The sequence below is a fragment of the Natrix helvetica genome (genome assembly GCF_964273705.1).
Source record: "Natrix helvetica genome assembly, chromosome: 7".
NCBI lineage: Eukaryota > Metazoa > Chordata > Lepidosauria > Squamata > Natricidae > Natrix > Natrix helvetica.
Window position 1 is genome coordinate 73608488 of NC_138558.1, and position 22933 is coordinate 73631420.

Genomic DNA, 22933 nt, shown 5'->3' on the forward strand with positions numbered 1-22933 from the left:
CAGTCTGCTTTATTGTGTGGTCATCTGAAACATATGATCAGGAGTTATTTTGAAGGAAATCCTGTTTGTTTTATTCTTTTTTTAATGGCCTATTTTAAGGAGCCTGAAGCTGCTGTTGTAATGAAGTTAGATAAGTGGCAAGAAAGTTTGTGCTCTTTTTCCCTGGTGGAAATACCATATTTTTCCGAGTATAAGACGCACCTTTTCCCCTCAAAAAAGAGGGTGAAAATATGGGTGCGTCTTATACCATGAATACAGCATTTTTGGCCTCCCGAAACCCTGCCCCCTTCACCAAAATGGCCTTGCATTGCCTTTAGGAGGCTTCTAGAGTGCTCCTGGGAGCTGGGGAGGGCAGAAATGAGCGGAAAATGGGCCATTTTTTGCTCAATATTGCTCCACCAGGCCCCAGCCTCCTAAAGGCTATGCATGCCCTCTTTTTGAGAAAAAATGGGCCCATTTTCGCCCCATTCAAAAAGTTTGAGGACCCCTGGTTTAGGGTTTCCTGCCCAAGCAGGGAGTTGGACTAGAAGACCTCCAAGATTACTCTATTCCTTGATACTACTTTTTATGTTTTTATTGTAAGCCGCTCAGAATCACTTAAACGAGATGGGCAGTGTAGAAATGTAATCAATAAAATAAACTATAAATTACGGCCAATATAGTCCCAGTATATGACCACCGATGAACATATGGCTTCCCTTACTACATCAAAACACGGTCACAGATGGTTGTAGTTCTTTCCTAGAAGATTTGAATAGTGAGAGTCACGAGGACGAATGATACCCAGGTTTCTTTTCACATGATTTGTAGAAGACCAGAAGAACGTGTTGGGGGAAAAACAGATGAGAGTTGTGTTTATCATTTTTCACAGGGTTTTGCTTGAGGATAACTGTGGTGGGATCATTCTTAGCACAGACGACTATTTTTGTCAAAAGAACGGGCAGTACCAGTTTGATGCTGACTGCTTAGCAGACGCACACGAGTGGAATTGGAAACGTGGTAAGAATTCAATGCAGCAGAACGTGTCCTAAAGGGATATTTCTGTCAGGATTGATGCTAATTGTCTTTGCAATAGACGCATCTTAAACATCTGCAAAATTAGACCGTTTTAGATAAAAGGCACATACATTTTCTGTCCCTGTGCCCCGTATCAGTTGAAAAACCCATCCCCAATGAATCATACATGGCACTGAACTAGCAAATATATTAAAGCAGGGGTGTCCAAACTTGGGAACGTTAAGACTTGTGGACTTCAGCTCTGGCTTGGGAATTCTGGGAGTTGAAGTCCACAAGTCTTAACGTTCCCAAGTTGGGCACCCCTGTATTAAAGTAAGGAAAAACTGTCCCTTGAGGAGTACTTGGAAGTTTCAGTTGGTGCACAATATGGAGGTACGGACAATTATGAGTGCCAGTCATTCAGGACACGTGACATGTGAATTACATTGGTTACCAGGATGTTTCCGGGTGGAATTCAAGCTACTGGTATCATGGCCTGAGAGGGGGGATGTTGGTTATTTATGGGACGTCTGTGGAGATTCTCAGCCATCCAGGTCATGGTGGTCCCAAAGGTGCTTTTTTTCAGGAGGCACCTGGGCTTCCTTTGTTTTTCTTTGAAGACGTTTCGCCTCTCATCTAAGAAGCTTCTTCAGCTCTGACTGGATGGTGGATCCTTCCCTTCTCCACCGCCCAGTCAGAGCTGAAGAAGTTTCTTGGATGAGAAGCGAAACGCCTTCAAAGAAAAACGAAGTCCAGGTGCCTCCTGAAAAAAGCACCTTGGGGACTTAATTATGGAACCATTTCTCCCATAAGGTGGTGTCTATTCATTCTGTCAGATCCTGGCAGGAAGCTCCTGTCTGCGAGAGAATGCCATTTAGCACTGACAATGTTGCCATGTTTCCCTGAAAATAAGACCTAGCACGTGTTTGCCCTGCCCCCAAAATAAGCCCTGCTTAAGTGCCTGGGCAGCCGGCTGCCCATTCTGTCTGGTTGCTTGCGGTGCTGCTAACACGAGGTGACTCAAGGGTGGGGGCTGCCCCATGCGCACACCGGCTGACCTCAGAGTCCCCACAACCAGGCCATGCATGCTGCGACAACTCCCTCGTGGTGACAGCACCAGCAGCTATGTGCAGCAGGAACCCACGTGGCCGCCAGCCCACTTCAGCTTCCTCACGGCCATAACGGAGCAGGAAGCCGAGCAACATACCAGTGCCGGCCACGAGGCAGGCAGGTGTCAGGGTGTGAACGGCCTGGCTGCAGGGGCCCTTAGGTAAGGTGGTGCAGGGTGCGTGGGGCAGCTGAACAAAAATAAAACCACCACTCCCCTGAAAATAAGCCCTAGTGCCTATTTCAAAGCCCAAAAGAAAATTAAGACCCAGTCTTATTTTGGGGGAGAAACTGTAGTTTAGTAAAGAAACATTTGTAAGAAAATCACCAAGCTCATTACAAGTGTCATCTGTTGAGTCTTTTTTTTTTTTGCCCCCCATGGTACCAGCCTTCTGGAACATTATTCCACAACCCATCCCAAATTAGACTTGCCCTAACCCAGCTGTCCTTTCACAAGGCACAGAAAACCTGGCTTGCCACCAAGCCGTTTATGACTTGTATTGGCTGTGAGTCTTCCTGGCTGCTAATTTTGTGCCATTTTTGTTGGTTTTACATGTATATGAGATAGGCAGACCATAAATTTACGAAGGGGATGCAGTGGCTCAGTGGCTAAGGCACTGAGCTTGTCGCGTAATGGAGTGAGCTCCCGTACTTCTGCCAATCTAGCAGCTCTAAAGCACATAAAAAATGCAAGTAGACAAATAGGAACCACCTTTGGTGGGAAGGGAACAGCGTTCCGTGCACCTTCAGCGTTTAGTCATGCCGGCCACATGACGATGGAGACGTCTTCGGACAGCGCTGGCTCTTTGGCTTTGAAACAGAGATAAGCACCGCCCCCTAGAATCGGAAATGACTAGCACATATGTGCAAGGAGAACCTTTACCTATATGTAAATTTATGAAATTAATAAAAGAAGTGTTGTTTGAGGGATCTAGAGTTCCTTTTTAAATGTCCTGGAGTTTAGTTCAATATCTATAGTTACTGCAATTACTTCAAAAACAGAGAAGCTGGAGAATTCAAAACAGATTATCAGAGAAGAACATCATACATCTTTTATTTTTCATTAAGTAATGATAATAGAAATTGTTCGTGAGTTAACAATTAGTTTTTTTCCCTCAATTTATTTGTCAGCCAAAGATGCCTTTGAGAAAAGGATCACTCCTATAATCATAGACAATACAAACACGCAGGCTTGGGAAATGAAGCCTTACATTACTTTGGTCAGTATTCCATATTTTTTAGTGTTATTATGTTGAATATTGTTTATTTGTAGATAAATCAGCGGGTGGCATATAGTGCTTCAGAGGGTGCAGTTAAAAAAAAATAAAGATGGTGGCCATAATAGGGCCATCAATGGTCTGCACAAACAATCTCCACCTAAAAAAGATCAAGTAGAGCTTTTACTGTAATTTTATGTCTGCCATTTTTATTTATTTTTTACTATATCCTGTAGGTACACCAATAATGTAATATTACAGGGTCCTTGGAGCTTGGTGGTATTCTGTCAGACATTTCACTACCAAACTAGGTAACATCATCAGTACTAGGTGCTACACTAAACACCTGTGCCAAATCCCACTCCCTTCTAGCACTGATGATGTTACTTAGTTGGATCATGAAACGCCTGCAAGAAGATAACCAGGGTCAGAGTGCACCAAGAACCCTGCAGTTATTATCACAGTTCTACTACTACATTTCACAAACCTCACTCCCTTCTACCGGTAGCACTGACGATGTTACCTAGTTTGGTAATATTTAGCTGCTCATTTTTTAGAAGATGAGATGAGATAAGCTTTATTTTCACTTTTTTCTGTGAACATACTGGCACACATTAAAAAATTAAATTCTGATGCCCGCTTTCAAAAGTGTGTGTGTGTGTTTTTACACACACACACCTATACATATACATGTACATACATATACATATGAGATACACACACACACATATAATGTATGTATAATATATTAATCTAATACATTAAACATATATATGAATCATGATCCATATTTAACACATAGCGGGGGGGGTAAGTCTTGAGAGTTAACAAAGTTGATACTATATATAGTACAAAGCTATTACAAAATCAACTAGAATGGTGATTTTTTATTTATTTATTTATCTTACATTTTTCTTCAGTCACAGCAACACAAATACAAAGTTATATTTCGTGAACCGGATACATGGTGGAAGTTTAAACCAAAGGAATTGGAAAGGTAATAATAGCAACCATAGTAATTCTGTAACAACATTACTGTGTAACGCAGGAGTCGGCAATCTTAAACACTGAAAGAGCCACAAAGGTCCTAACCGGAAGCCCCCCGTTCAATTCTGGAGCCGACCGGAAGTCCGGTTCCCCCACCATAGAGTCTCCTCCTAGCGCGGCGTCCTTTTTTCTCTACCTGTCCTAACTGAAAACCTTATCAATTGTGGAGCCGACCGGCGAGAGGGAGCCGCAGCAGAGGGATGAAAGAGCCACATGCCGATCCCTGGTATAATGTCAATGAGAGATATATAATAAACATACACTATATTGCAGGGGTGTCCAAACTTGGGAACTTTAAGACTTGTGGACTTCAACTCCCAGAATTCCCCAGCCAGCTGCTGGCTGGGGAATTCTTGGAGTTGAAGTCCACAAGTCTTAAAGTTCCCAAGTTTGGACACCCCTGCTATATTGCCAAAAGCATTCGCTCACCCATCCACATAATCAGACTCTGTTGTGAGAGAATACTTGTGGCAATATAGTGTATCTCAGGAATCAGTTTGCTTGCTTGCAGAAACTTTCTACTCAGCCTGCCTTCAATTTACCTATATTTCTGTGGTGCTATTCGATGTTTGTTTGTTTGTTTTTGCTTAGTTTTTATTGGTATTTATAAGATTTCATGGAATATGTAGGAATGGCAGCTTTATTTTCTGAATACTTCTTTTTTACCTCAGAAATACCACCTTCCTTTGAGTGCTGTCATTCACTTAAACAGCCTCAAGGGTATATAAATATTTTTCAGTTGACATTAACGAAATTTGAGGACAGCTGGTCTTCCTGTGGTCTAATTGTTTCCTCACTGATATAAAACGTGTTGATTTAGAGCTGTCCTTTTCTTTTCACCTTTAAAATAAGTCAATAAATAGGCTACTTATGATATATTTAAAAAAATTACAATTCCCTATAATTTTGGAAGAGCTTTAGAAATCATCTGCCTAAGTCTTTAAGGAAAAGTCCCTCATTTAGACCAGAGTATGAGAAGTAGGTAATCTTCGTGAGCTGCAGATAGGCATGAAACAGTAGATTTTTAAACTTCATTTGTAGTTGATTTTTAAAAACATTCAATCATGTTAAAGTTGCATGCAGCAGTGCCTGTTTTGTGGTGGCAGCCTCTCAAGTATTTTGTTCTTTCCGATATTTAGGCGAAATGTTCATGGTGTATCTAAAGAAAAGATCAAAAGAATGTTGGAACGATATGAACATTGCCTGACTGCTAATTCAATTTTGAATTCTTCAATCTCAGATGACATGAGGAAGCGTGAAACCGGTGGGGAAGTTCTTCATCGCGAGAAAAGGCAGGGGTAAACTGTCTACAGATGTTTTAAGCTTGCTGTTTAAAGTACAAAGCTTTATCGTGGGCTCCCCTCGGACCTTGGTAGTTTTCTTGAAGACATTTCATGATCCAAATGGGTCACATTAAGAGGCATGGAAGAAAATAGCATTTGGTGCAGTTATCTAATGCAGCATCTAGCCTTCATGCTAGAACAGGGGTGTCAAACTCAAGGCCCATGGCCAAATCTGGCCCGTGGGGTGCTCAGATGTTGCCCCTGGGGCTGGTCTGGAAACAGCAACGGTGGGTGCCTCTACCAGTGAAAATGGAGCTCCGTTTTCGACAGTGACGGCCTCCTGCAGCCTTCTGCCAGCAGAAATGGGGCTCAGGAGAGTTGTGCGCTTGGGCTTCCACACGCATCCCCAACACAAGTGACGTCAAACTGACCACGCCCATCCTTGCCACTCCTCCAAAGTCAAACACAACCCTGATGTGGCCCTCAATGAAATTGAGTTTGTCACCCCTGTGCTAGAATATCAGGCTGTGTGAGGACATCTGTGAGAGTTCCCTAAGTGAGGCATTCTCCGAACAAGTTTCAATAAAACCCCTAAAGTAGAAATGACATAATTTGCCTTGATATTTTGTGTTTCCTGGAGATCGCCGCCCCGAGTCCTACTTGGAAAGGGAGCGGCTAATAAATCCAAATTATTATTATTATTATTATTTGCTGTTGCACTTTTCCAGCAGCAAAACAGAGCTCAAGCTGGTTTGCTACACTAGCATAGTAGGAAACGTATAGTATTCTGTGAAGATAATTGTAAAAGTGGTAGGCCATGTCCGTATCCAGTGGCAGATTTTAATAAGAAAAAAAAATAGAACAGCTTCATCTTTGTAGACATCCCTATTTTTTTCAGTAGGTTTGGTGGTTCAAATCCCTAGCGCCACTTAACAGAGTGAGCTCCCATTATTTGTCCCAGCTTCTGCCAACCTAGCAGTTCGAAAGCATGTAAAAATGCAAGTAGAAAAATAGGGACCATCTATGGTGGGAAGGTAACAGCACTCCATGCACCTTCAGCATTTAGTCATGCTGGCCACATGACCACGGAGACATCTTCAGACAGCACTGGCTCTTCGGCTTTGAAACGAAGATGAGCACCGCCCCCTTGAGTCAGGAACGACTAGCACATATGTGTGAGAGGAACCTTTACCTTTACTTTATCCTCTCTCTTAGCATTAAGCCATTCCTTAAGCATCCAGTCTTCATTTCAACAAAAATCCTCTTTTGTCCAAGGAAAATTGTTTTTGAGTTTTGAGCGGCCAGTCCTTTAACAAACTTTATCTTCTTCCTTCTTTCTACTTATGCCATTTTAGGTAATATTCTAAAATGTTTTAGCAGAAGTAAATTTCAGCGATATATGCATTAATATATGTCTTGTAGGAAACAAGAACAGAAAGAACATTTTGCCTCCTCTTTGAAGAGCGTAGAATTAAATCCAGATGAAAAAGCTACTTTAGAAGAAGTTATGGCAGACGATCAGAGCCTTCAAAATGAAAACAGAAGAGTGAGACATGATTTACAAGAATCCAGTTCTGAATGTAGAATAGATGGCTTGGACGATGCTGTGTTACCAGCGGGAATCAAAATGGAATCCATTCTTGAAGCGGAGTTAAGACCAGTCTCGGATTCCAGTGAAAATGCTCTGTCGTGCAATAACAGTGAGTTGAAACTTCAGATGGAAGCAACTGTATATCATGAAATAGCGGAGCCAGAATTCACAGAAACACAACATGAAGATGGAGATCTAAATTCTGGCAGGTCAATAAAACCCAAAATGTTAAACTTTGTGGGAGACTGGCCAGTAGAACAAACTTTGGGCCAAAGAGTGAAAAGAATTAAAAGATTAGAAAAACGGGTCAGGAAGGACAAAGGAGATTTAAGTATGCCGATATCCACTCTTGATTCATTCAAAAATACAAGTGAAGATAAAGCATCGGATTGGATAGACAGTCATCAGGACCTGCCACTTTCTGAAGATAGGTGTGAAGACAAATGTGAAGAAAGCAACTGTAACTTTCCTTCTACGTCGGCGCCTAAGGTTAATGCAGAAGTCCATACGATAGAATTGCTGATGGTAGGAGACTGGCCGGTCCAAACTTTACAGCAAAGACAACACAAAATGAAAAGAAAAACCAAGCGAGACATTAGCGAGTCAGATGGATTAGAAAACCGTCAGGATGACGTCAGCATGGGTGATGGGACTGCGACGTCTCAGCTGAACGAAACGTCTGCAGATGTTAAAGAGCAGGAGGCCTCTTCAAAGGAGGAACGTATTCCAGGAGTTGAAATCACAGCTTCTGAACCTCTTGGTGAGAAAAAGCCAGTGCCGAATAAAAGAACGCGTAAGCATCATAAATTGGCTTTAACATTTACCAACAATTCGGCCCTCCACACACCAGGGGAGCCACTGTGCACTTGGGCCGAAGAAAAACCCAACCCCTGGGTTGTGTCCCAGGCTACCAAATCTTCGCAGACAGAACCGCGAGATTTTGCCCTCCTGTGGAGGCTGGAGAGAGAGATTGTCTTTTCGGAAGATACCAAAGTCTTACACGGCAGACTCGACGGATTTGTACCCAAGAGGGTTGACCCGGTCCCGGATTGTCCAGACAAAATACCCTACAAAGTAACCTACGAGAGAAGCACCTACGTAGAAGAAAGGGAGCTGGTGAGGGTCGATGAATCCGAGAACCTCAATATTTTGTGTAAGCTCTTTGGGTCTCTTTCGTTCGATGCCATCAAAGATCTGTATGAACGATGTAACCGAGATATGGACTGGGCCACGGGACTCCTGTTAGACTCTGCCGAGAAGCTCTGCAAAGAAGACGACAGCGGAGCCCTACAGGAAACAGAGGTTCGGCTCCCGGACGTGTCTCTTCCTTCGAAGAGGCACGCTGCGCCTGAAGACAGATTTGCAGGTTCTGTGGCAGTTCCTCAACTGACTGCGGTTTCTAGGATTATTCACCAATCCGAAATAGCGAAAGTCCCCCTTGGTGATGACAGTGAAAATGTTGAGCCGCGAAGGACATCTTCGGTTAATGAAATGGAAGTCGCCGTTCCTGACGAAGGTGACGGCCCTTTGAAAGCCACCTGTGATGGGGAAGAAGATCAGCTTGGAGCAAACTTCCAGGAGGCTCCGTTTTCAGAAGAGATCTCGGATTTGAAGCTAATGGAAGCTACAAATTTGAGCGTTGCAGAAAGCCACACATTTGAGCCGTGCAGAGAAACGGATTGTAAGCCCGGCGTTGTGGTTCCAACACAAAGAGAGAAGAACAGCTCCGATCAAGACAATAGGACAATCCAGTTGCAGGACTCTGTATCTCACTCCAAGTCCGTGACCATAGATTGTCTCGAACTGGTCTTGGCTCCGGAATTAGCCATGCAGTTAAGTGAAATATTTGGACCGGTTGGAGTTGATGCAGGTAATAACATCAGTGACTATTTTACTTAAATAAAACAGTGAGTTGATTCTGAACAGGGAACTGATGATTGTATATACCATGTTTCCCCGAAAATAAGACAGGGTCTTATTTTCTTTTGACAACACCCCCCCCCCGCAAAATAAGTGCTTGGTCTTATTTTCGGGGAGGTCTTATTATTTCTGAGGTGCAGGAGGCGGCGAGCATGGTCACCTCATGGCGCTGCTGTGTTGCAATATTTCTGGGGAAGCCTTATTTTAGCGCATGCGCTCAAAAGCCCGATTGAGCTTATTATCCAGGGAGGTCTTATTTTGGGGGGAAACAGGGTACCTAACAGACCTTAAGATATAAAAGAACAGAACAGGTTAAATAATATAGGTTGGTATATATTAGGCGATAATGTATTAGTATCTCAAGCATTTATTTTGCATTAAGCCACTTTGGGTCATTGTTCATGATTCATAGTTTATTTTTGGCCTGCTACATAGGCTTGACTTTTGTTGTTCTGTGGCTAGCTAGCTGCTAATTTATGGGGGAGACTGTAGTAAATCATTTTACTATAACTAATTACTCAGTTGTAGTAAAAGCTTTAATGTTATTTTATCTTATAATGGCAAAATCTGTCCCAATTACGAGCCAAGAATCTAGTATGTGGGGGTGATCTAATGCTACCTGAATATTTGTGACTTCATCACCTTAATTAACATTTCTATATAACCTGCCAAGTGATTTGAAAAACAAGTAAATATGATTTTGGTCTTGACTGACTGGCTGGGGAATTCTGGGAGTTGAAGTCCACAAATCTTAAAAGTTGTCCAGGTTAGACATCCCCAGATTATAACCTTTCCATGCTTGCACATTACTTAGATGGCCCTTTAAAAAAAAAAGCAATGAAAGCTCAATTGTGTCTTATAAGAAAAAGGATTAACTAAATACCAGTACAATAGAATGAGATTCTCTTTAAATTTGTATGTGACTTTTATCTCTCATTTTTTCCCCCCTCCTTCCATAAGGATCACTAACTCCTGATGACTATGTGGTTCATATTGATCTGAATTTGGCCAGAGAAATTCATAACAAATGGAAAGCATCTATTATGGTTAGTCAGCTTAAATTAAATCTACAGATAGGTTTACTGTTGTTCATGACTTAATATTACCTGGCATGCATTATATTACAGAATGTTCATTTTTTTACTTGTTCTATAAATTATTGACATTTCAATAATTTGTAGAACAATTATGTTGCATTTGGTCCAAGCACATTTCTTTAAAAATATGTACAGCTAGTTCTTTTTTCTTCTCCAGACAAGGACTATAGGCGGGAAACATACACGGTGAGCTATAGATCTCCCAGCTTCGATCTGTTGGTCAACCTTCTTAGTTAGGTCATAAAATCCCCCCCCCCCCCCCATTGAGGATGGTTGAGGAAAAAAACCGGAGAGGCGTATTTAAATATAGGATAGGATAGTCATATAGTCAAGACTATGGTTTTCCCCGTTGCAATGTATGGTTGTGAAAGTTGGACCATAAGAAAGGCTGAGCGCCAAAGAATGGAGGCCTTTGGACCCTGGTGCTGGAGAAGACTCCTGCTAGTACCTTGGACTGCAAGGCCATCCAACCGGTCAGTCCTAGAGGAGATCAACCCTGACTGCATTTTAGAAAGCCAGATCCTGAAGAGGAAACTCAAAGACTTTGGCCACCTAATGAGAAGGAAGGACTCACTGGAGAAGAGCCTCATGCTGGGAACGATGGAGGGCAAAAAAAGAAGGGGACGACAGAGAATGAGGTGGCTGGATGGAGTCACTGAAGCAGTCAATGTGACCTTAAATGGACTCCAGAGGATGGTAGAGGACAGGGAGGCCTGGAGGAACACTGAATATTCAGAAGCACTCTGAAAGGCAAAAATTGTGCGTTTTTGGCAAAAACCGGCCATGCGTAGTACTACAGAGTGCTTCGGGGGCCGGGGAGAGCAAAAATGCAATGCACAGAGGGTTCAGGAGGCCAAAAACGGCCATATTCGTTCTATAAGATGCATCTAAATTTTCACCCACTTTGGGGGGAGGGGGAGGTGTGTCTTATATTCCGAAAAATACAGTAAGTGCCACCAGGCAATAATCACTAAGACCTGTGGATTGAAGACCTTTTTTTTGGCACTGACAAAATAATGTCAGTCTTAAATGTCCTGTTAGAACATAACGATGTACTAATTTTATGAATGTTTTGATTTAGAAGCGTCATAGGAGAGAAGAAGAAGAATTGCACAAACTCCTTGAAGAAAGTAAGTACCGCCTTCAATTATCGCGGTTCTCCTGTTCGTAAAGTCTACCATTGCAAAGTCTTGCTTCTTTCTCCGCCTGCTCCCACTACCAGTGTCTCTTCATGTGTGGACTTCAGCTCCCATGGCTGCCTGGGGAATTCTGGGAATTCAAACCCTTTATTGCCATTGTACATCACGTATACCAGTGGTGGGGTTCCATTTTTTTTACTACTGGTTTGCTCGTGTGCTCGTGCTTGACCGTGCGACGCTTCTGTGCAGGCACAAAAGCGTCTGGGCGGGTGGGCGGAGCTTCCCGCCGACGCCACTACCGGTTCGCCCGATCGGGCCAAACAAGCAGAAACACCACCTCTGATGTATACAGCGAGTTAAAGTCCACACATCTAAAAAGTTGCTGTGGTTGATGGGATGTAAGCTAAGCTGGCAAACAGCAATGGGTTTCAAGGCTGCTTTCTTTCTTTTTTTTAGCAGAAATGTATTTCTTTTGTGACTTTGTTCTCTTTGTGTATAAGTCAGTGTGGTTTATGGCGGCCTATTTTTATATTTGGCAATTTTAAAGAAAAGTGCAGCATCTCACCGGACCAAGGTTGACTCAGCCTTCCGTCTTTCCAAGGTCAGGTAAAATGAGGACCCAGATTGTTGGGGGCAATGTCATCCCTGGAGATACACTAAATAGAGCTAAGCAAACACTTTATAAATAATAGTAACCATTTTAGTAAAGAACACTAAAATAGAGTTGATACACATGATGTATTTTGGGGTGTAGTGTAATACATTTATTTCCCTGTCCACATTCAAAGAGGCAACAGTCCAATTCTGCATTTCATAATTTCAGTTGAACTTTCCCACTACGCTGCTGATTTTCAAGAGCAGGAAAACTTACCTGCAGCTGGGTCGGCTGAAACCTTGGCGGCTTCCGATGTTTTCCCCTACATGGATCATTGGAATGTTCACACTCAGAGAGTATCGCTTCGGGAGATCATGTCGGAAGAAATTGCGCTGCAAGAAAGACTAACAGTGGTACGGTATTGCTGCTGCCTCTGCTGGGTGTACTTCCCGGGTGTCTCATCCTGAGTTGTGTTTGTTCTGACCGAGGCTTCCCAAGAGCATGAAGCAAACTCCTGTTCCCGACAAAAACCCCTTTTATTAATTTATTGTGAATTCTGCTCCTTCACATCCAGCAAAGTCTTTCAAGGGAGGATTTACAGTCACGGACTTTATCTGGCTTGGAGAGCTGCCAGGACGATATCTGCAAAACTTGGCAAGGAGTCTCGGAGAGTCATGAACCAATTTAGTGAACTAATTGTCTCCTGCAAACTCCACTCCCCTTTCGCTCCTCTTTTATTCCCTCTGGGAGGGGACATTCATCGTCCACCTGTGGCCTTTCTCCCAAATCGACCCCTGTTCTTTAGCTGTTCCTTTCGTCTGGCCACTCTGCGCATGCGCACACTGGGAACAGGCTCCAGCTGTTCGTCTGCCTCACTGACGTCTGATTCTGAAGGCAGCTGATAACTGGCATAGGGCACTGGCCCCATCTCTGCCTCCGACGCAGAGCCCTTATCAGAGCCTTCCCCAGATTCCAGGACTGGCCCATGTTTCTTCCCAACCTCCTCACTCTCCAAATCTGCTATCTACTCTGCTGGCTGCTGGCAAGCCACAACAATGTTGTGATGAGGGCTCCCAACAACTCAGCTGCCAGTCTTCCAGTGCTTTGCAGCATTGTGCTCTCTATTTCATGGGTTTTCTAACCTTGACCATTTTAAGCCTGGACGACTTCAACTCGTAAAGGTCATAAAATGGGGTAAAACTCAATAACCTCTGCTTAACAACGGAAATGTTGGGCTCAATTGTAGTTGTAAGCCAAGGACTACTTGTATATTTATGGATAAGCCAAGAATTTTAGGTGCCAAAATACAATCAAAAAATTGGGTTCACTTTATCGGTGGCTGGACTTATGCCCCAGTATATATGATGATACTTCTTAAAAGTATAGTACCCATATTTCCCATATGTATCTGTGGATAAGCCAACTCAAATCTTTAATCCAAAGTACCCTGAAAAATGCAATTTTCATGATCCTTTAAAGATTTGAGGATTGGCTGATAAGCTTACATGCAAGTAGATATGGTAAAAACTAAAAATTGTGCTGTGATTTAATACTTGCACTGTATCATAGAAATACTTTAGAGGTATAGTTGTTTTTTTCTCTTTTTTTCATTTTGCGGGATAGAAACCTTTCCCTTGCATTGCTAAAAAAGACTGTGCTGCGAAACTGAAGGAGAAACAACTTCTGGAGTTATTCCCAACCATCAACGCAACCTTTTTGATGGACATCTTCAAGGATTACAAGTGAGGCTTTCTTTCATAATACGATGCGCATCAGTTACATGAAAGTTGTTCTACCTGAAGTGACTCCTTGTGTTTTTGTTGTTGTTTTGTAATTTGCCAGTTATTCCTTGGAGCAAACTGTCCAGTTTCTCAATAGCGTTCTAGAGGCAGATCCCATAAAAACAGTGATCGCGAAAGAGCCCGCTCAGAATGCCAGGCGTTCTCCTAGCAACACTTCAAAGACCCGAGAGAAAATGGTAAAGACTGCCTCGCATGAGCACTGCAAATCTGGTTTTGGAAAGGGGCTTTTTACAAACACTCAAGTGAAGTTGATGCTCTCTGAGCTTGGGTTGGTTTTCTTGCAGACGTTTCGTTAGGCAAGGAGGGGAAAAGAGACAGTCCAAAAGCCAAAAAGATCACAACACCTCCCGACCAGAAACCAACAGTCAGATATGCAGAGATTAATATCAAGTGCTAAACAGTACCCCCAATTAAGGGATTACAAATTCAGTAAACAATACCCTAATCAAGACTCCCACAACATTGACAGGGCAAGCCGCTTATATAGAAACAGAGAGAAAAACCCACTCCCTTCCAGCACTGATGATGTTAGTTAATAGGGTCATGAAATGTCCAAGAGGAAACCACCAATCTCAGAGGGAACCAAGGACTCCACAGCCTTTCTCTTCCACCACTTCCTTCTCCATAAATCCCCTTCTCTTCTAACACTGATGATGTTCCATAGTTGGGTCATGAAACTTCCTCAAGAAAACTCTAGAGAGCTTGAAGGACCCCATGGTCATCCTCTTCCTCCTCCTTCTCCTTTCCTTCTCCCCCTGCTCCACTCCGCAAAGCCTTTCTAGCACTGATGATGTTACCTAGTTGGGTCATGAAACGTCTAGTTATTTGCGGGATCGCATCCTGCCCCATACATCCCTACGACCAATCCGCTCACACAGAGAGGGACTTCTCCGGGTGCCGTCCGCTAAACAGTGTCGGGGGGGCGACACCCAGGAGCAGGGCCTTCTCTGTGATGGGCCCAGCCCTGTGGAATGACCTCCCCCTTGACATCAGGATTACTTCCGATCTCCACTCCTTCCGTGTAAAGCTCAAGACCCACCTCTTTCAATTATCTGGCCTGGCTCAACCGTAGTTTATCCTCCTCCTGACAGTCCTTTTTAAATTGTATTTTATCATGGGATATTTTAATGGCTAATTTTAATTTTCTATTATTATTATTAATGTGATATATGTTTGATTACTACCTCCTCCATGTATGTATATGTATGTATATGTGTGTATCTGTATGTCTATATGTATGTATGTATATTTTTATTGTACGCCGCCCCGAGTCCCTTGCGGAGAGGGAGCGGCTAACAAATTAAAAATTTGAAATTTTTGAAATTTGTCTGCAAGAAAACCACCAAGCTCAGAGAGCGTCAAAGACCCCACAGTTCCACCCTGAGCTACAAATCCTGCAACATTATCCTGGGACACGTATACTTGTCTTCATTCGTACAAATCTATTAGTACAAATATAGTCTTGTATTGGCACTAAAGCGTAGCTCACTTTTTCACAGTACGGCTTTTTCTCAGTTGTCCTTGAGCTAATAAGCCAATAAAGGTTTGCCTTTGAATTGTGTCCATAAACGCCTCCCTTTTCAATCCCAGGCTAAGAAGACGAAAGAACTGGAAGATATTCTGAGCGAGAAGGGATTCCAAGACACTGAATATCCAGGCTACATGGACTTCAGGGCTGAGGCCTTCCTTCACCAACAGCAAAGGCAAGAATGTCTAAGGAAAGCCGGAGAAGCATATCGCATGGGGATGAAGCCAGTCGCGGCGTTTTATGTGCAACAGGTAACTTTATTTTCACCAGTGATGAAGCAACATTTCAGCACAGAGGCAGCCATTCCGGAAAGCCACAAACTGCACAGGAACATGAGAAAGTAGGACGTGGTTTCTCAGATGATATAATTCTGTGGCTCTCAAAACTTGTTTCAAAATCCTCCTCCCTTCCCCTCCGGGCCTTCCAGGAGGCAAGAATCGAGGATCAAATGAATACAGGCCGCCCCCTACTTAGCACCACAATTGGGCCCAACATTTCTGTTGCTAAGTGAGTTTTGTCCTGTGTTACGACCATTCTTGCCACAGTTGTTAAGTGAATCCCTGCAATTGTTAAGTTAGTAATGCGGTTGTTAAGCGAATGTGGCTTCCCCCATTGATTTTGCTTGTCGGAAGGTCGCAGAAGGAGATCGCATGATCCCAGGACACGGCAACCGTCCTAAAGGTGAGTCACTTGCCAAGCATCCGAATTTGGATCACATGATCATGGAGATACAGCAACAGTGGTCAGTGTGAAACACAGTCATAGGTCACTTTTTTCCGACACTAAAAGAATGGTTGTCAGTCGACAACTACCTGTATCCTGACTTACTTAAGAAATCTGGCGAGAAAAATCACAACATGGGGCAAAGTTCACTTAACAAATTTCTCACCTTGCAACTGAAATTTAGGGCTCAATTGTGGCCATAAGTTGAGAACTACCCGTATCCGTGACCAGTTGCTTTTTGTAGTTAGTCACGGATAAATACCCTGTGATGTTTTTAATTTCCTCTATTTTCCATTCATTCCTCCCTTCCTTCTTCCTGTTCCTGCTTCATACCTATGTTCCGCTGAACTGCAGCTACCCGCAACAAGAGGTAACTGACCAGTGTGGTTAAAAGATTCAGCTCATTGTTGTGAGATGCTGAGAAGGGTTCAGTTCTTTGCTTGTGGTGGAACGGTTCTCTCCGTAACCGGTATCGCACTTAAGTTGCTGTTGTGTGTATTTGAAGGGTCAGCTTCATGAGGAGAAGATGAAAGAAGCCAACGAAGACGCAGCTCAGCAAATCTTTGAGAAAGTCAACGCTTCAAAACTGCCTATCAACCTTTTGGACCTTCATGGTCTTCACGTGGATGAAGCTTTGGGCCACCTCTCTAGAGTCCTGCAGGAGAAAACCAAAGGTAAGATGTCAGAGCATGCACAGTGTGACTATGGGAGACAACCCAGGAACAAACAGAGGATGCATAATGGTTTTATCCAAGAATATATACATACACATATTTTAGTCAGAACTCAAACAAACAGCAATCAGCAATTACAGCATGGAAGCACACATGGAAAGAGAGATACGCCCCAACATGGTCTCTTCTTCTTATAGGCTCTTAAAGTGATATCAGCCCAAAAACCTTACTGACTCATTCCCAGCATTACATCATCATAGCAGCTGATCAGCTCTTAAATCTTTACCCTGACGTAAGAGTCATCTTTCCACGTAAACAGATGAATTCTTCCAGAAAACAAGTACAGAAATGGGGACATGATATGCCATCAAAATTAACTGCTGTGGCACAATTGTGATCTGGGGTGGGTTAAAAGTAGATACCATATTTTTCAGAGTATAAGACACACTCCCCCCCCCCCCCAAAGAGAGTGGAAATGTTGGTAGGTCTTCTATAACGAATACGACTATTTTTGGCCTCAAAACCCCGCCCTACGTGTCTGTTTTCGGAGTGCTCCTGGGGGCTGAGGAGAGCAAAAATGACACACCTGGGGGGTTTGGAAGGACGAAAACGAAGCTGAGGAAAGCTCAGACGAGGGCTCTGCATCGGAGGCAGAGAGGGAGCTAGATAGCAATGAGGCAGAGGAACAGCTGGAGCCTGTTCCCAGTGTGCGCATGCACAGAGCTGCCAGAAGACAAGAACAACTAAGAAAATAGGGTCGACTTGGGAGTAAAGCCACACCTTGGAGATGATTGGAAACAAAAGAGGAGTAAACGGGGAGTGGGCTTTTGCAGGAAATAATTTGTTCATTTGGTTGTTCTGTTCGTAACTATAAGAGACTCTGTGCCAAGTTTTGCCTTGCCCTGCGTTTGGGAACTTGTTGTCTGGCAGCTCGCCAAACGAGATAAGGTTCGTGTTGATAAAACATTCCTTGGAAAGACATGTTTGCCAAGCTTTGCTGACTGCGAATGAAAGGAATTCACAGTCATGTAAATAAAAGGGGTTTTGCTGGGACCAAGACTCTGCTTCATGCTTTTTAAGGAAGCCTGGGTCAGAACACCTTGGCAACTTTAAGGCAAAGCAAAGCTGTCTGAGGAATCCTGAGAGTTGAAGTCCACAAGTCTTAAAAGTTACCAAGGTTGGAGACTCCTGGACTAGATGACCTACAAGATCCCTTCCAACTCTGTTAATCTGTATGTTTAAATGCCGAATCTCTGAAGAGAGCACATCTGTCATTCTTGCGAAACAGAGTACAGCCTGGCAGGCGGCATACCGTATCTCTACGTGATCACCGGAAGGGGAAACCATAGCCAGGGAGGGGTTGCTCGGATCAAGCCAGCGGTTACGAAATACCTCACCAGCCACAAATTCAGGTGAGTTCTCAACATCTGGTAACCGAACGTTGGCAGTCTATATTTTAACTGCTTCAGGACTGGCGCTCTTGTTTTCTAGAAAGTCTAAATTGGTAGTCTGGTCGTGATTCTCTGCAGATAGTCCTCAACTTTACGACCCCAATTAAGCCGCACATTTCTGGTTGTTAAGTGAGACAGTTGTTAAAATGAGTTTTGCCCAGTTTTACAACCTTTCTTGCCGCGGTTGTTAAATGAATTGTTGGAGTTGTTAAGTTAGTAACCCGGTTATTAAGTGAATCTGGCTTCCCCCCCCCCATTGGCTTTGCTTGTCAGAAGGTCTCAAAAGGGGATCACATGGCCCTTGGGACATGTTTGTTTAATGACCATTTCAAGTTACAACATCACTGAGAAAAGCAACCTAATGACGGGTTTTTTGCACTTAACAACTGTGACAGCATCCCCATGGTCTTGTGATCAAAATTCAGGTGCTTGGCAACTAACTTATTTATGACGCTTGCAGCGTCCCAGGACTGCGACCTTCTGACAAGCCCAAGTCAGCAGGGAAGCCAGATTCACTTCACAACTGTGCTACTAATTTAATAACTGCAGTGATTCACTTAACAGCGGGGCCAGGGAAAAGTCATAAAAGGGAGCAAAACTCACTTAACCAATGTCTCGCTTAGCAACATACATTTTGGGCTCAATTGTGGTTGTTAAGTCGAGGACTGCCTGTATCAATAGTTGGATAATACTGTCAAGTGTTTAGGGCAGCCTTTCTCACGATCTGGTAAACTCTCTCTGCACAAGAGCCATTTGTTAGAGCAGGGGTGTCCAAACTTGGGAACTTTAAGACTTGTGGACCACAAGTCTTAAAGTTCCCAAGTTTGGACACCCCTGTGTTAGAGTTTGCAGCAATCCAGCCAGCACACAAGTAAATAATTCAGCAGGATTCATGTATAAAAGAAACTTCTTTATATATACTAATATAAAGCATGATGCATGTATACAATACCCATGCAGCAGAAGCCAGAACCAGAAATCACAGAATCCAAAAGCACAGAATCAATATAATCAGAGGCTATATTGCCCTGATGCCAGGTGGCACACGGAGTCCTTTCTACGGGCACGCAAGCCGTCACCCCAGGTCAGCTCCACCGTGCATGGACACGCTCCTCCCACCGGCCAGTTGATTTTCGAGTCTCTGCTGTGTATGCACAGGGGTGGAGAATGTGGGATATGCACAAGCATGCGCAGGGGGCGGGAAGGGAGTACGGGGGCGCACCCCCCCTGCAGCCCATTTTTGGTCCCAGGAGGCTGCAGGGAGGCCTACTAGGCCCAAAATGTGGCAAAGGGGGGTGTCACACGCCCATGCCTGGGGGCGTTGTGTGTGCATGCACACAGGTCTGGGGCATGCAGGGGGGGGTGTCACACATGCATTATGTTGCACCTGCACGCTTTTGGCACGTGATGACAAAAAGGTTAGCCATCACTGCGAGGACAAACCAACTCTTTTATACATAACAGTTGAGTTAAGCCACGCCCAGGCTCCGAGCCATCTGGGTCACCAAACAGTCCCCGTTGGCTGACCTGTTACCTTATCTCAGTGATAGATCGTTTTAAGCGCTCTGAAGGCGTCAGGGAAGCCTCCGGACGGTCCCTAAAGCCTTCGGAACGCTTAAAACGACCCTCCGAGCAACACTTCCGGTTTGCGCAGAGGGTTGTTTTAAGCGTGCCAAAGGCTTCAGGGAAGCCTCCGGACGGTCCCTGAAGCCTCCGGAGGGCCTCCGGGGGTGCGGGGGAGGCTCTTTTCGCCTTCCCCAGGCTCCTATAAAGCCTCTCGAGCGTGGGGAGGGCGAAAAAAGCATGTAAAAATGGGGGGAGTCTCGCATTGTGCGCGCATGTGCACTGGGGGGGTCGCGTGTTGCATTATGGGTGCGGCACGCCCGCACACGCCCCCCCTGCGCTCCCCCCACTTGTGGCACGCGAGCCAAAAAAGGTTCGCCATCGCTGCCATATCTATTCCAATTCATGAACTCTCATACGCTGACACCATTGCACCTGTGATACTTTTTAAAACGCCAACTGTGTGTATCTAGGGTCACCAAAAATAACCCAACTTGGAACCCAAATAATGAAACTTAATCCAAAGATTATGTTCTCCTTCATGGAAGCCCAGGGAAGTTTTGTTATTAACCTCGTAATTGAAACAGAAGAAATCATAATAGTTTTGTTCCTTCTATTCACTGTTGTTTGTATTCATTATTCAGAACAGTGTTTAAGTGAAATCTCTTCCTGTTCGGCAGGTTCACAGAAATAAAATCGGGCTGTTTTAAGATCTTGTTGGAATAAAAAGAAAGTCGCCAAGAAGATCGGAAGAGCTGAGGTTACACCAAAGCAGAAATAATGTCACGTTTTAATGGGATAAATGTGTGACTTGTCAAAAACAAGATTTCAGTGGAAAGGGCTTAACTGTCAGCAGGTGTTTGTGTCAATGTGTTTTTTTTTCTACCAAATCTGTGTGTGTGTGTGTGTGTGTTTTAATGAGAAGTATTTTTATAAGCTGCCTGCTTATCAAGAAGTACATCCAGTAACAAGAAATACATTTTTCAAAGGGAAAAGCAGAGGTTCCAGTTGGAAAAACTCTGCCCTTTTCAGACTTTTAACAAATACCCATAAACACCTGGAATATAGTGCTTTTTTTTAAAAAAAATGGTCTCTATTCCATTTTAAAGCAATTCTTGAAATTATGGCTGAGCTTACATCGGATGCTTCAAAGGACTCTACGAGGTTTCGGGTTATAAGAGCTAACGATTGCCTCCGGTGTATTTTTCACAAGAATGCTTGGCTCACTTCTGAAAACGAGGAGAAAATGGGTTGCATTTATTTTCAGGGCAAAAACGAAATGTTGTCGCTTGTATCTCAGCTTTTCATGTCTTTTCTCCTCCTGTTTATCTCTCTAATGCACCGACAGGCTGCCTGATGGGTTACTAAAAATGTGGTGAGAAAGAACTGGCAGGGCCTGTTTACTTAGAGCAGGGGTGTCCAAACTTGCATGGCTGGCTGGGGAATTCTGGGAGTTGAAGTCCACAAGTCTTAAAGTTCCCAAGTTTGGACACCCCTGACTTAGAGGTTTGGCCTTGACTGCTTATTTGGGTAAGTGTCATTTGCTAGAATTGGGCCCTGTCATTGCAAGGATAATTCACCACTTGGGAGCTTTCAGTACTCCCACGGAACTCGGTACCAGCAGGCCGAGCTTGTCAATATTAAGTTCTGCCATTAAGTGCAACAAGCATTGAACAACGAATACAGAAGTGTATATTCAGGTGTACCTTTGCATTGTGGCTTCTAGAGATGTGAGCAAAACACCAGCCTGCAATAGTTATTGCCAATACTTCTGGAAAAGAATATAAGGAAACCGCACCTTCTCGGTCCTAACGCCATGAAAACGACGCAGGTTCTCTTAGAGAAAACACCAGCATCCGTTTTATGACTGCGTATAAAAGATGACCAGTTCTGAGCACATCATCATGTCATTAAGTAGAACACAAATAGAAGACTCCTATGGCAGCTATTCCGATCATTCTGCATCGACTGATGTTTTTTTTTTCCCCTTGTCATTTTGCCATGAATTTACAGTGGTTTTGTCAAACTAGCATCTGGGAAGCCAAAGCATTGCTGTGCATCCTTGCAGGTCTCGGTGATATCTTTGTGACCTGGTTTTTAAAATCTTTCCTTAAGGCATAACGTAATTGTACTTTTAGTATGTTTTTCTGTGGTTGTTTTTTAAAAAAAAGATGAGATTGCTGAAGGGAATATGTGACTGTTTATGGCGTTTTTAAAAACACTTTTCTGAGTCGGAATATATAGGGTGATTCCTGAGCTGAATTTCTGCTATGGTATTCAGTTCCTCTCCACCGAACCAATTAAGACAAATGGAAATGTTTTAAGATCATTTATTACTTTCTTGAGAAAAACGGAATGGACAATTTTATGTTTCTCCTTTCAAAATAGAGCAGCATTTTTTTTTCAAATACTTTTCTCTTTTCAGTAAGCCTTTTCCTTTTTTTTTTTTTAAAAATGCAGATTTTATGCAAGCCCGCATTGTGAGTTTCAGACATTTTTCAGTTCCTTTAAAAAGGGCATTTCAGTAAAACCTGAAGCTGAGAACAAGAAGGGAATAAATTGCAAGCACGCCCAATAAAAGCCACTGCAGTCAGTGTTACCCCACCCAACTCATAGTTGAAATAGATGGTTTTAAAACTGTCCTGTAATCTTTCAAACGGCATGCCGATGCATCTGGGTCTGTCTGACCATCACTTGTGCAAGGATCGTAGGACAAAGTAACATGAATACAATATGTCAAGGTCATCTTGTCGTTACATTTTGTTTTTTGATTATTTAACTCCAAATGCTTTTTAGGGAAGGTGGACTCATGACCCGGATTGGCTTAAGAACGGTCTTTCCGTCCAAGGAGTGAGATGTTTTTCAACCAGATTCAACGGTCATCCATAAGGCTCCACATTTGTCCCCATGATTTCATCTCCTATTCCACAGGAATTGGGGGGTGATTCCTTCTTTGCACAACCCAAGGGCATTTGACAATTCTAAATTCACCCTTCCTGAGAGTATTATGTTTTTATTGTACATTACCCCCCGCCCCTTAGTTGCCGTTTGCTTGCTTCTATTTCTGTAGTTTGGGGCAGGGCCTGTCCTCCCAGGGCTAAATCTTACCCCAAAAAAGGATTTTTGTAACTTTTCTTGTCCCAGGGAGTAGCAGAGGACAATGCCAGAACGTTCTCCACCCACCCTCAATCAGAAGAAAA

General features: G+C 43.5%; 1 protein-coding gene across 4 annotated transcripts in view; it reads left to right on the forward strand.

The window, feature by feature from the left end:
- Positions 1-20553, forward strand: part of N4BP2 (NEDD4 binding protein 2) — a 34534-nt gene extending 13981 nt beyond the window's left edge. For 3 of the 4 annotated variants that reach the window (XM_081958924.1, XM_081958926.1, XM_081958925.1), the window contains 14 exons: positions 872-999; positions 3235-3323; positions 4241-4317; positions 5507-5665; positions 7073-9111; positions 10122-10207; positions 11340-11388; positions 12221-12405; positions 13616-13734; positions 13835-13970; positions 15385-15573; positions 16551-16719; positions 18008-18131; positions 20414-20553. In XM_081958924.1, coding sequence (XP_081815050.1) covers positions 872-999; positions 3235-3323; positions 4241-4317; positions 5507-5665; positions 7073-9111; positions 10122-10207; positions 11340-11388; positions 12221-12405; positions 13616-13734; positions 13835-13970; positions 15385-15573; positions 16551-16719; positions 18008-18131; positions 20414-20459 — 3595 coding nt within the window. In that variant the 3' untranslated portion in view covers positions 20460-20553. The remainder of the gene's footprint in view (positions 1-871; positions 1000-3234; positions 3324-4240; positions 4318-5506; positions 5666-7072; positions 9112-10121; positions 10208-11339; positions 11389-12220; positions 12406-13615; positions 13735-13834; positions 13971-15384; positions 15574-16550; positions 16720-18007; positions 18132-20413) is intronic. The other variant, XM_081958927.1, reaches the window with a different exon arrangement.
- The last annotated feature ends 2380 nt before the right edge of the window (positions 20554-22933 follow it).